General features: G+C 37.5%; 1 protein-coding gene across 1 annotated transcript in view; it reads left to right on the top strand.

The window, feature by feature from the left end:
• Positions 1 to 13753, top strand: part of LOC110638606 (histone-lysine N-methyltransferase, H3 lysine-9 specific SUVH4) — a 48414-nt gene that overhangs the window by 956 nt on the left and 33705 nt on the right. The window contains exons 2-5 of the mRNA XM_021789206.2: positions 2 to 64; positions 703 to 771; positions 1128 to 1182; positions 1368 to 1474. Of these exons, the coding sequence (XP_021644898.2) occupies positions 2 to 64; positions 703 to 771; positions 1128 to 1182; positions 1368 to 1474 (294 nt within the window). The remainder of the gene's footprint in view (position 1; positions 65 to 702; positions 772 to 1127; positions 1183 to 1367; positions 1475 to 13753) is intronic.

Below are 13753 nucleotides of genomic sequence, written 5' to 3'. Positions count from 1 at the left end.
GGAAGAGGAGAAGAGGTGCCAAAAAGAAGTTGATAAAAAAGTTTCCAAAAGTTCAAAATCAAAGGTTAGAAATTGCTTCATCTTTTTCTTGTTCAGCTGGGACTGGGATTCTTTTGGTCGTGTCAAAAATCATGGTAGAGCTTTACAACATTTGCTATATGTGAGGTAGTTATTGGTTTCAGCCATAGTTTAATCTGCATTCTGTTAAGTGAACATACAAGGAACTGCATGCAATAAAAAAAATTTTCCTATTGATTAGGGAAATTTATCCATATCTTGATTTTCATTTTGATACCTCCAATCCTACAGTGGAAAGGAAGGACAAGTTAGCCTTATGTATAAGCATTCGAGTGGACTGACAACTAGCCACATGGCTAAAATTGAGCCATGTGGTCGGTCCTTTTCCATTCATGTTGCTGGACAAATAATTTGCCCAAAGCATGACTTGTTCAAAATGCTGATAGTAGATGAGGCATTGAAAATGCTTTGCAGTTTGAGTATTTGGTTGGTGAAATGCATATTGGAGTCTGAGAGTGTTAATTTGACTTGGATACCTAAGTTTGAAATGGAATTTTTTGTTGTTGCTATGCAATAGAAAATTTTCTGGGGTATTAGAATAATTTGTGTAACATTTGGAGTTGAATGTTCTTTTGCTAGTCTATTTTCTTTCTCTAATGTTAAGTTGATTTATAATTTGTATAGAAAGGAATTGCAATTGAAGCTGATGCTAAGAAAAAGGCCAAGCGTCCTGATTTAAAGGCAGTATCTAAGGCAAGTGAAAATTCAAATTATTTTAAATCTTAGCCATTTCTATAATCAGTTGCCAGTCTAAGCTTGTTATTAGTTGACATATTCTTGTACTTTCTTCCTCATGTATTTACACATGTAACATCGTAGGGTCATGTTGAAATTTTAATAATTTTTCCAGATGTTGGTAACTTTGGCATGAGATAAAGGTGGGCTTCTACTTGTCTACGCTCTTGAGTCTGGTTTTTGCAATTTTTTTTTTTTTTTTTTGTGGGGGGGGGGGGGGACTTGAGCTCTCACGTATGAGTTTGATATTTTTGATGGAGTGTTTTCTTTTATAATAATCTCTCTGTCTCTCTCAAAATGAAAATGTTTGGCAGATGATCGAGACTAATGCTGTAATGTACCCGGAGAAAAGAATTGGTGACCTTCCAGGTGTGTAGCTTGTACTTCAATTGTTTGTCGTCATTTGCTATTTCAAACCTTGTTTGGCCTTGAGCTTGATACATTCACATATAGTTTTTAAGTGTGCACAATAATATGTAAACTAGATGAACATTGATTCTTAATATTCATATGTTTTGTGTTTAAAAGTTATGATTGGTGAGTTTCGATGATAGGTATCAATGTTGGACATCAATTTTATTCAAGGGCTGAAATGGTTGCTGTTGGTTTCCATAGCCATTGGCTGACTGGGATTGATTACATGGGCATGTCCTACAACAAGGTTGTAATCTTGTTATTATGTCTATAATCATTGTCATTGTGATCATTATCATTATTTTATTAGGATATCTTAAAAATGAATATATTGGCAAGTCTTCTCCTTATGGTGTTACTTTGACATGTGACATTGTAATTTGGTGATTTGCAAAATTCCTCTTGATGTTTGGTAAAATGCATTTGTTAGTCCCTTATTTTCTAAAACCTCAGGATGGCTTCTTGAAGTATAATTTTATTAACAATATACTTCCCATTCAAGAAGCACTTATTTAACTGTTAAACGGACGAAACTAGTCTCTAAAAATTTAATTGGAATGAAAGAAATTCAGAATTTCAACTAAGCTACCATAAATTCAGAATTTCATACAAAATAGTCATATACTTTCTTTGTTAGGGTAAAATCAAATGCGCTGAAACTTAGGAATTAGCAACATCCAACATAACATAAAGAGCCACTGTGGGAGGGACTGAATTACTAACAAAAGGAAAAGGAAGTTGGGCATGATGGTGAGCCTCTAGATTTCCTTCTATTTGCACAAATTAGAAATGCATTGAATACAGCTGAGTACTAAGAATGCAAATGTCCTCCAACACTAAAAATCGTATCCATGAGTATGTATATAAAAGAGTTTACACCCATCAACCATCTCATTATCCACAAATCAGTGTATATTCAACCTTCTAATCACATATTTAGCCCATTTTGTCATCACGGATAAGCATAAAAAAATTCTTCAATCAATCTAGCAAAAACTTGATTCTGATAGAGTTAGGAATCCCAACAGTAAAAAAAAAAGTTATAAATAACCAGCAATATGAATCAAACAGAGAAAGATGGGATGGAATGAATCATGCTGCAATTTTTTATAGAATAGAATAAGGAGACAAGAGACTAATACAAGGCAACAATATTTTGATATAAGGAAACAGTCGAAGAGAAACTTCCCTACGGGGCTAGATGCTCTACCCCAAGCTACTCAGCTAGAGAATACAAATGTTTTTCCCATGTCCCTTTTCATTCCCTCGAATACTTATTTATACTATTTCTTGTATTGCAGCTTCACAACAACCAGCTTTTTACGCTTCACCTTTAATTAGTTGCATAACAGAATTCTGACCCCTTTCCTTTTCTGCCCCTCCTGGAATTTTCTTCTACCTCCTGGAATGCACGGGCCAGCCTTGAGGTTTTGGTTCCTTTCCTCTATCTGCTTCCCCATTTGTTATCATGTGCCTATCATTGCCAACCTGAGAAAGAGCAGTCTTGTCCTCAAGACTGAAAGTGGGGAATTGGCCACTTATGTTACTAGAATCCATCCAAGTTGCTTCATCAATAGATTTCCCTTCCCACTGAATGAGGACCTGAGAAACATGCTTTCTATTTCGCCAAATATCATGTCGGTCAATCACAGCTTGAGGAAAAACCATTGCAGACTCATCGACAACTAATTCAGGAGGCAAGGTCGCCATGACAGGATGGTCACCAACTGTTTTCTTCAACTGAGAGACATGAAATACAGGGTGGATTTTGGAAGTGCAGGGAAGAACAAGGCGATAAGCAACAGGACCTATTTTAGCTGCAATGAAAAAGGGCCCATAATATCTTGCAGCCAGCTTCTGATTAGTACGAGAAGCTACTGATAGTTGCCAATAAGCTCGTAATTGGAGAAAAACTTTATCACCCACTTGGAATTCGATATGCCTACGGTGTTTATTATGTTGAAGGACCATTTGTTGCGGAGCTTGTTGGAGATTACTTTGGAGTTGGGATAACATGGCATCTTGATCTTGCATGGCTTGAGCAATAGCCTCAACACTAATTTCCCCTAGTAAAAATTTCAAAAGAGAGGGAGGGGTCTGCCATAGACAATTTCAAAAGGAGAATGTTAGGCAGCACCATGATAACTGGTATTATACCAGTATTCAGACCACGGAATCCATTGAGACCAAGTTTGTGGTTGTTCAGAAGCAAAACATCGTAAATACTGCTCCAAACTTCTATTGACGACTTCGGTTTGGCCATCTGTTTGAGGATGGTAGGCAGAGCTTAATTTTAACTGAGTGCCCATGCTTCGGAAGATCTCAGTCCAGAAATTACTGATAAAAATTGGATCTCTATCGCTGAGAATAGAAGTAGGAATACCATGAAGGCGAACAATCTCCCGAATGAATTAATCAGGCACCCCACGAGCTGTGTAGGGGTGTTTAAGCAACAAAAAATGGGCATATTTGGATAAGCGGTCCACCACAAGAATGGAATCTATGCCTTGATACTTAGGAAGCCCAGTGATAAAATCAAGAGAAATGTCCTCCCACACATTTTTTGGAATCAGTAGTGGTTGTAGAAAGCCAACAGGGGCAAGAGATTCATACTTATTTTTTTGGCATACCAAGCAACAAGCCACAAAGTGCTGGATGGATTTCATCATACCCTGCCAATAAAGGCTGGAAGCCAAGCGACTGTAAGTGAGTAGAGCACTAGAATGACCGCCCGTTGGAGTGGAGTGAAATTCAGAAATCAAGCGAGAGACCCAAGGAGATGATGCCAGTAATACCAGGTGGCCCTTGTAAAATAAATGGCCTTGAATGAGAGTAAATGGTGGATGAGAACTTGAATCAGAAGTAAGATTCGAGATAATTGCTCGAAGAGAAGGGTCATTATGGACGGCATCCTTAATTTCATCCAAATCCAACCATTAAGGATGACTAAGTGCATGTAATTGGAGTTCCTCTTCTTCATGGCATCGGGACAGTGCATCTGCAGCGTGATTGGTGCGCCTAGGTTTGTAGTGAATAACAAAAGAATATCCCAATAACTTGGAAATCCAAACTTGTTGGGCTGGAGTGACAATTCGTTGTTCCAACAAATGCTTGAGGCTACGCTGATCCGTGTGGACAACAAATTGACATCCTAGGAGATATGGGTGCCAATGATGTATTGCCATAACCAAGGCCATTAATTCCTTCTCATAAGTGGAATTTGAGAGTCTTCGAGGAAAGGGCCTTGCTAAACTAAGCAATTGGTTTGCCTTCCTGCATCAAGACAGCACCCACTCCTTTGCCAGATGCATCACACTTAATTACAAAGGGCAATTGGAAATTTGGCATAGATAAGACAGGAGCAGAGACAATTGCTTGTTTCATTTGTTCACAAGCAGAATGTGCGGAAGAGGTTCACTGAAATTGGATGTGGGCACTTTAGTGGTAAGAGCTATTAGAGGTTGAGCTATAAGGCCATAATGATTGATGAAACGACAATAACAGCCCGTTAATCTGAGGAACCCCCGAACAACTTTAACTGACTTAGGAATAGGCCACTGCAACACAGCGAAAATCTTCGAAGGATCCATGGCAACACCCTTTTGAGAGATATTGTGCCCCAAATAATCGAGGAATGCCCAAATGAACACTTCTTTTCATTGGCAGTAAAATGATGTTGCTGCAGTGTTGTTAAAATCAGCTCCAGATGTTGAAGATGCTCGTGCCAAGTTTTACTATAGACCAAAATATCATCAAAAAACACCAAGACAAAGTGGCAGAGATAGGGTCTGAAAATATCGTTCATTGTAGCCTGAAAGGTAGCAGGCGCATTGGTTAAGTAGAACGGCATTACCAAAAACTCGTAATGGCCTGAATGTGTGCGGAACGCTGTTTTTGGAATATCGGCCTCAATGACCCGAATTTGATGGTACCCTGCATGCGGATCAATCTTAGAGAAGAAAGTTCATCTAAATGCATCATCAGACTCATGCTCTTGGATGGAAAAGTAGGGATCATGATCATAATAAATAGAATACACAAAAAAACCTCAATCATAATTTTTTCATAGTCCACAAAAAAATCAAAAAAACTCATCTTTGGAAAAACTGAAAAAGCGGACAAAATTAATCCCACCAAATCTAAAAATTTCCATTTCCTTTTTGAATTTTTTTCAATGTTCTCTTATTTTGTGAATATGGTATTATAGTGGTGGTGTATGGTATATGGGTAGGGGGTGGTGGGAGGTAGGTGGCAGAAGGATAGTAGCAGAGATAGAGAGAATATATGAGAGGAGAGAGAGAGATTGGTTTTGGTTTTGTGGAGGTGGTTGAAGTGGTGTGAAATGTGAAAAAACAAACAACAACAAAACAAAAAAACAAAAAGAAGAAAAAAAAATCAACACAATGAAAAGAGAGAAGAAAAGAGAAGAGAAAGAGAGAGAGAGAAAAAGAAGAGAGAGAGAGAGACAGAGAGCTCTATAAGAAAGACTTCTCATGATCATTCTCATCTGTTTCTCACCTCATCAACCAAAAACCAAAAATTTACCAAAAAAACTACAAACACCCAACAACACACACAACAACACAAAACAAAAAAAAAAAAAAAAACAAAACAAAATGCAAAAGCAATTGGACAATTGATGCATAAGCACGCCAACATTGCCGGCAAAGAAAAGAAGAAGAAGAAAAAAAGAAGAGAGAGAGGAGAGAGAGAGAGACCAACAACAACAAAACACACATTAGCAATCAAATCATCATCATCACATCCAATTTATTACCAAAGTAGTTATTTAAATTTATTTTTTTTTTATTATTTTAGAAAACAAAAAGAAAAAAAAAAAAAAAGAATGAAAGATGAGATGAAAAGCAAGCTGAAGCTAAGCCTGAAGCTGTAACCCCTCCACCATCCCCCAATCTTCCTTCAGGTTCCATATTGGTTCTGTCCTCTCCTGCAATTATTAAGAGTTTTTTTAGGCAAATCATGCAACGGCAACACAAACAAGGCTGCAAAAAAAAAAAAAACAAAAAAGCACTCCATTGAAATTCCTGAATTAGAATCCAGCCCCCTAGCCCCTGGTGTTTGATGATGAAGAAAAAAAAAAGAAAAAAGAAGAAGCTACTGATGCAGTGAAGAGAAGAAGAGAAAGAAGAGAGAAAGCATTTTTTTGAATAAGGATTGGGAAGAAGGAAAGTGAAAAAGAAAAAAAATGAAAAAAAAATGGGCAAATTATTTTGATTTTGATTTGAGAACTGAGGAAACTGCTGTAGTTTAGCATCATCCATGATGGAATGATGGAAATATCTGGTGAGGAGGATGAGAGGAAATTTCATTCTCAGCAAATATACATCGTGTGGCAAATATCAGTGGCATCATGATTCCATGATTCATTTCTTCTCCTCTCATGCCATTCCAAAAAAAAAAAAAAAAAATGAGTGAATGAGATGATTTTTTTGATTTGTAGCCTTAAGCGAAAAATCATCTATATATATATATTCATTGTTTTGTTTTTGTGTACTGCTGGCGCGGCGCTCAGGGACTTCCCATCATCATCACCAATAACGAACGTTCAATCAGTTCAATGGATTGTTGGATAAATATAATCTGGTATACGCACGCAAAAAAAAAGTAACAGTAACGCACCACCATCCATGCAAATAAGTGCAGTAGCCAACTTTTATTTAGGTTTGGTGGCATGAATCTCAAAATATTGGTCCATTCTGAGCAGCTGAGGGGGGGGGTCATCAAAAAAAAAAAAGAAGATTTTTTTTTTTTTTATTATCAGTAAAAAAAATGAGAATCATGGCAGGGCTAAGGCGCGAAGAGGAGTCTTCTGCAGCAGGGATACTAGTAGAAGGAGAGTCATTAGGGAGAGCACCAGCTTCTGTGAATACTTTGCCGTTAGCAAGAGTGGTGAGAAAATTTTTAATAGTTACCAAATCAGAATGAATTTGTTCATTATCAATAATTAATTTGGAAACATTATCTTCCAAGAGATTGAGATTCCTCTCTACCGTATCAATGCGAGAATCCATGCGAGTGTTAGGCATATGGTTGGAAGGTTGGACCACTTGATAGAGTTAGGAATCCCAACAGTAAAAAAAAAAAATTATAAATAATGAGCAATATGAATCAAACAGAGAAAGATGAGATGGAATGAATCATGCTGCAATTTTTTATAGAACAGAATAAGGAGATAAGAGACTAATACAAGGCAACAATATTTTGATATAAGGATACAATCAAAGAGAAACTTCCCCACAGAGCTAGATGCTCTGCCCCAAGCTACTCAGCTGGAGAATACAAATGTTTTTCTCATGTCCCTTTTCATTCCCTCAAATACTTATTTGTACTATTTCTTGTATTGCAGCTTCACAACAACCAGCTTTTTACCCTTCACCTTTAATTAGTTGCATAATAGAATTCTGACCCCTTTCTTTTCTGCCCCTCCTGGAATTTTCTTGTACCTCCTGAAATACACACTCCAGCCTTAAGGTTTTGGTTCCTTTCCTCTATTTGCTTCCCTATTTGTTATCATGTGCCTATTAGATTCTATATCTCTTTATCTAAACCACAACATCTCCTCAAGTGGTTAAATATAGAAGCAATCAGAGAAAGAAAAAAGAAAGAGGAGGAAGGTGGAAAAGATGTGTATGTGTATGAGAGAGAGAGAGAGAGAGACCTAACTGAGTGTTGGTGAGGTCTTTACCTAAGGAAGAAAGTGTTAGGATTGAAACCCTAACAGAGAAGAATTAGAAGAATTTAGGAAGGAAGAAGAAGAAGTAGGGAGAGAGAAATAGAATCAAAAAAGAGAGAGAATTGTTATTTCTTGAGAAAGCATCAGAATGCCTTTACAATGAACTATAATAGAGTAGTATATAACTACTTGACAGCTATTTGACAACCATTTTCCCTCCAAATACAACTCATACAACTAATTACTTGACAGCTACTTGACAACTGTCCTCCTGCCACTTACAACTCATTCAACTAACTCTTATTTTGCCTCAGTCTTCTTCTCTGATATGTAACAATACCTCCCCCATTAGAACTTTCTTGTCCCCAAGAAAGTGTAGCTTCTGGAAACTGGTTCACAATAAAAGAATAGTCTTCCCAAGTTGCATCTTCTACAGGAAGGTTCAACCACTTGATTAACCCCTGAAAAACATGGTGTTGATCTCTAGTAATGGTTCTAGTTTGAAGAACCTGTTCTGGAGCTACTATCACAACATCTTCATGCACTGTAGGTAATTCAGAAAGGGGAACAATATTGCTGCCCAACTTTTTCTTTAACATAGACACATGAAATACAGGATGGATTGAAGAAGTAGGAGGTCGCTGAAGCTTAGAGGCCACTGTCCCAATCTTAGCTAGGATTTGGAAAGGCCCATAATACTTAGGAGAAAGCTTCAAATTGTGTCTTAATGCCACAGAAGTTTGCCTATAAGGTTGTAACTTCAAATAAACCCAATCTCCCACCATAAATTCCCTTTCAGACCTATGCTTATTAGCTTGTTACACCATTCTATTCTGAGCCATCTGCAAATTCTCCTTAAGCAATTGATCCAGCTGCTGCCTCTGTTGTAAAAAAATCCCCCAATGCTCCCATAGAGGGCAAGTCAGAAGGAATGATTGGAAGGAATGATGGTTTATAACCATACAAAGCCTCAAAAGGTGACATCTTAATGGCACTATGGGAGGATGAATTATACCACCATTCTACAAGTGAAAGCCAATTGCACCAAGTTGATGGCTTGAGATGAACCATGCATCGCAGATAAGCCTCTAGACACTGGTTAAGTCTCTTGGTCTGCCCATCTGATTGAGGATGATAGGCAGAGCTATAAGACAAAGTAGTGCCCATGCATTTGAACAACTCCTTCCAAAATAGGCTTGTAAAAACTTTGTCCCTATCACTGACAATAGTAAGTGGTGCTCCATGAAGTTTAAACACATTATCCAAGAACAATTTAGCTCTCACAAAGAAAGATATGGATGAGCCAAAGGTATGAAGTGACCATACTTTGTGAATCTACACACTACCACTAGGATGGTGTCTTTCTCTTTCGACTTTGGTAAGTGGTCAATGAAGTCCATTGTAATGTGTTGCCATGCTTGAGTAGGAACAGGCAATGGCTGCAATAGTCCTGGTGCAGCACAGTGTTCACTTTTGCATCGTGCACGTGTCGCATTGTTGAATCCATACCATGATATCCCTTAACATCCTAGGCTAGAAAAAATGATTTTTGAGCCTCAAATAGGTCACATTTACTCCTGAGTGTCCCCCCAGAGCACTATTATAGTATAATTCAAGTAACTGCTTCCTCAAAGTTGTAGTAGAACCCACATACAACCTATCTTGAAAATAAAGAACACCATTCCTCAATTTAAACCCTGGATGATCATTATTGTCTAAAGATAGCTGCTGCACCAATTGAGTTGCTTTGCAATCTTTATCATAACTTTGAATGAGATTATCCATCCATGTAGGGGAAATAGAAGAGTGTATAGCACCACAAAAGGACTCCTGTCTTGCTGGTCTCCTAGATAGGGCATCAGCTGCCTTATTTTCAACCCCTCTTCTATATAAAATTTTATAATCAAGACCCAACAACTTAGAAATCCCCTTCTGCTATAGATTTGTATGTAACCTCTGCTCCAGCAAGTATTTGATGCTCTCATGGTCAGTTTTAATAAAGAACTGACCTTGCTCAAGATAATGTCTCCACTTAGAAATGGCAAAAGTAATTGTCAATAACTCCTTTTCATACACAGATAGGGACTGACTTCTTGGACCAAAAGCTTTGGAAATATAAGCTAGTGGATGGCCATTTTGTTGGAGAACAGCCCCTATACCCCAATTACTTGCATCAGTTTCAACAATGAAAGGAAGATTAAAATCTGGCAAGGCAAGTACTGGTGCTTCTGTCATGGCTCTTCTAAAAGTATCAAATGCCTCTTGAGCTTTCTCTGACCATTGAAACGAGTCTTTCTTGAGAAGAGCAGTAAGAGGTTTGCTAATTATGCCATAGTTTTTCACAAACTTCCTGTAGTATCCCGTCAACCCCAAAAAACTCCTCAATTCTTTAACAGAAATTGGAGTTGGCCATTGCAGCATAGCCTGAATTTTTTTTGGATCAGTAGCGATACCTTTAGCACTTATAATGTGCCCCAAATACTCTATTCTGCTTGCCCAAAGGAACACTTGGATTGTTTAGCATAAAGCTGTTGCTCTGTCAAGATCTTAAAAACCTCCTCCAAATGCTGCAAATGAGATTCCCAATCCTTGCTAAAAATAAGAATGTCATCAAAAAATACCAACACAAATTTCCTTAAATGAGGTTGGAAGATCTGGTTTATTAAGGCTTGGAATGTGGTTGGTGCATTTGTCAGTCCAAATGGCATGACACTGAATTCAAAGTGACCATGGTGAGTTCTAAATGCTGTCTTAGGGACATCTTGAGGCTCCATTCTGATCTGATGATAACCAGCCCTCAAATCAATCTTTGAAAAGTACTTGGCCCCATTTAATTCATCCAACAAGTCATCTATAATGGGGATAGGAAATTTGTCCTTAACAGTCTTCTCATTCAACCTTCTGTAGCCTATGCAAAACCTTCATGTGCCATCTTTTTTTTTTTTAACTAAAAGTACTGGCAATGAAAAAGGGCTTGTACTTGGTTGGATTATTGAGGAAGCTAACGTCTCTGAAACCAGCTTCTCAATTTCAGCCTTTTGATAATAGGAATACCTATATGGCCTAATATTAATTGGTTGTGTATTAGGTTGCAAAGGGATAGCATGGTTGTGACTTCTGAATGGTGGCAGCTACTGAGGTTCTTTAAAAACCTCCTGATATTTCTTTAACATAGACTGCAGTCCCAAATCTGCTACTGCAGCTTCACCAAATGCCTCCTTTTTAGGTGCTGAAGATGATCCAACTTGAGACTCCACTATACAAAGTAAGGGAGATTGAAAATCCACTCCATTTCTTCCAAATAAGTCATTAGAATGACATAACACAGCAGCCTTCCCTTTCCCCCTTTGCAATTTCAGTCCTTGTAAAATCACTTCCTTTCCTTCTTTCATAAAGGAAATCCTATAGGCTCTAAAATCAAAAAGCACTGGATTAAAGCTCCTAAGCCAATCCACTCCCAAAATCATATCAAAACTCCCCAATGCTAATATTCTAAAGTCAAATTGAAACTTATAGGACTGAATTTTCCACATAAACTGTTGACACTGATGACTGCACTTCAATTTTCTCCCATCAACTACTGCTATTGTTGTAGCAGGTACATCCACCAACTCCAACTTAAGTTCCTCAGCCACTTTCTTGTCAATAAAACTACTATTGCTGCCACTATCAATTAAAATCACCATTTCTCTATTCTTATGGATCAATAAAATTCTAATAGTTTCTGCCCCTTCACTCCCTTCTACTGCATGAATAGAAAGCATAAGTTCTCCTTGATCACCCACATCTTCCATTTCCTCTGCCACCTCATGCCAAACCTCCTCTCCATTCCCATCTTCTTGCTCTCCAACTTGCAAAGTTGCTAATGTCTTAGTTTTACATTGATGGCCTGAAAAGTATTTGTCTCCACATTTATAACAGGGTTTGGATTGGAATATGGAGTTTGAGTTGTTATGGACAGTAGATTTGGTAAGATTAGTATTGGAATTTTAGTTAACAAAAGAAGTACTTGCAATAGAAGTTGATTTACTGGTAGTAGGAGCAGAATTTAGAGCTTTACTGGTCAAATCTGGATTTGGTGGTTTAGGGGGGTAAGGAAACAATTGATTAGGTTTGGAGTAGGAATTATACGGAGTGAAATTGGAAGTTACAGATCTTGGGTTATAATTGAAGGTTTTATTGAAGGTTCTATTCTTTTTTGTATCCCATAACTGTTCTTGCAGCCTAGCAATCTCTATTGCATCAACTAAAGTAGCTGGTTTCATCATTCTCACCATTAATCTAATTTCATCCTTAAGCCCTCTAATAAAGGCAGAAAGAAAATAAGCCTCTCCCAAATCTGGCATAACCCTTTCCATCCTTATCCTCAAATCCTCAAAGATATCTTGATATTCTTCTAAGTAATTTTCTTGCTTAAGCTTCATAAATTCCTCCATAATATCTTCCAACCCTTGTTCCCCAAATCTACGACAAATTCCCTTTTCAAACTCCTCCCAAGAATGGTTTTCCCCTCTATTTCAGTTTTGAAACCAAGCATCTGCCCTATCAACAAAAAACAAACTAGCAATTCCAATCCTTTGGTCCTTAGGTACTTTGTAAACCTCAAAATATTTCACACATTTCCGTAGCCAAACCCTAGGTTCCTTTCCCCCAAAAGTAAGCAATTTAATTTTAGGCAAAAAAGGATTCATACCTTCATTGTTATAGTTATTTCCATAACTTTCTTGATCCTTCAACTGTTGATTAACAGGAGGAGTGGGTAACAGTCCCCTATCATCGGCTTCTCTAATACCAGATCCCGCACCAACTTCCCCAACAACATCTCTTATTCCTGTATCCTTGCTTAATTTGCTCATAAAGGCTCTCATATCCCCTCGCAATGCATCATTATCCCTAGCTGACTGATTAATTTGCTCCTGCATTTTCTCCATCTGATCTGAGAAATTTCTCATCTTCTCCTCTAATTCTGCCAACTTGACCATCTCAGGACCTATTACAACAGATCTAGTCATTGTTGCGATCTATAACAATGAATTACCCACTCAATTTCCCCTCCGTAAAGCTCTGATACCAAATATTAGGATTGAAACCCTAACAGAGAAGAATTAGAAGAATTTAGGAAGGAAGAAGAAGAAGAAAAAGAACTAGGGAGAGAGAAATAGAATCAGAAAAGAGAGAGAATTGTTATTTCTTGAGAAAGCATCAGAATGCCTTTACAATGAACTACAATAGAGTTTATAACTACTTGACAGCTATTTGACAACCATTTTCTCGCCAAATACAACTCATACAACTAACTACTTGACTGCTACTTGACAACTGTTCTCCTGCCACTTACAACTCATTTAACTAACCCTTATTTTGCCTTAGTCTTCTTCTCTGATATGTAACAGGAAGAAGAGAAACAAAAGAAGAGATGAGAGAGAAAAGTAAAATTGAATATTGATTAGTTTGGTGAGGGTTTCGAGGAGGCTAAGAAAATTAGCTCAACCAATAAGGAAGCTTCCTTTGTTGTTAAAATTGTTTGCAAATTGTTGGTTTTGTAGGATGTAGATGGAGACTGAAGCACTTTTTGGTTCCCCATGCCCCTCTTGACACTGCCTCAGATTATTTATTTATTTATTTTTCCTTTAGACTTCAAGAACTTATAGTGAGCTAAAGGAGGGTAAAAATCTTATATTATGCTTAAACCCAAGGGGAATTTTGTGAATTATCCTTTTAATTTGGTTGATATTGTAATTTGATTGCCTAATGTGCAGTTGTCGATTGACTGAAATTGTATTATTTAAACAAATGATAAGCTTATTTTTTTAGATGTGTTTTATTACAAAC

Source organism: Hevea brasiliensis, unplaced genomic scaffold (assembly GCF_030052815.1).
Source record: "Hevea brasiliensis isolate MT/VB/25A 57/8 unplaced genomic scaffold, ASM3005281v1 Scaf1, whole genome shotgun sequence".
Classification (NCBI taxonomy): domain Eukaryota; kingdom Viridiplantae; phylum Streptophyta; class Magnoliopsida; order Malpighiales; family Euphorbiaceae; genus Hevea; species Hevea brasiliensis.
The sequence above is the reverse complement of the archived record's forward strand: the minus strand, read 5'-3'. Positions and strand labels throughout refer to the sequence as shown.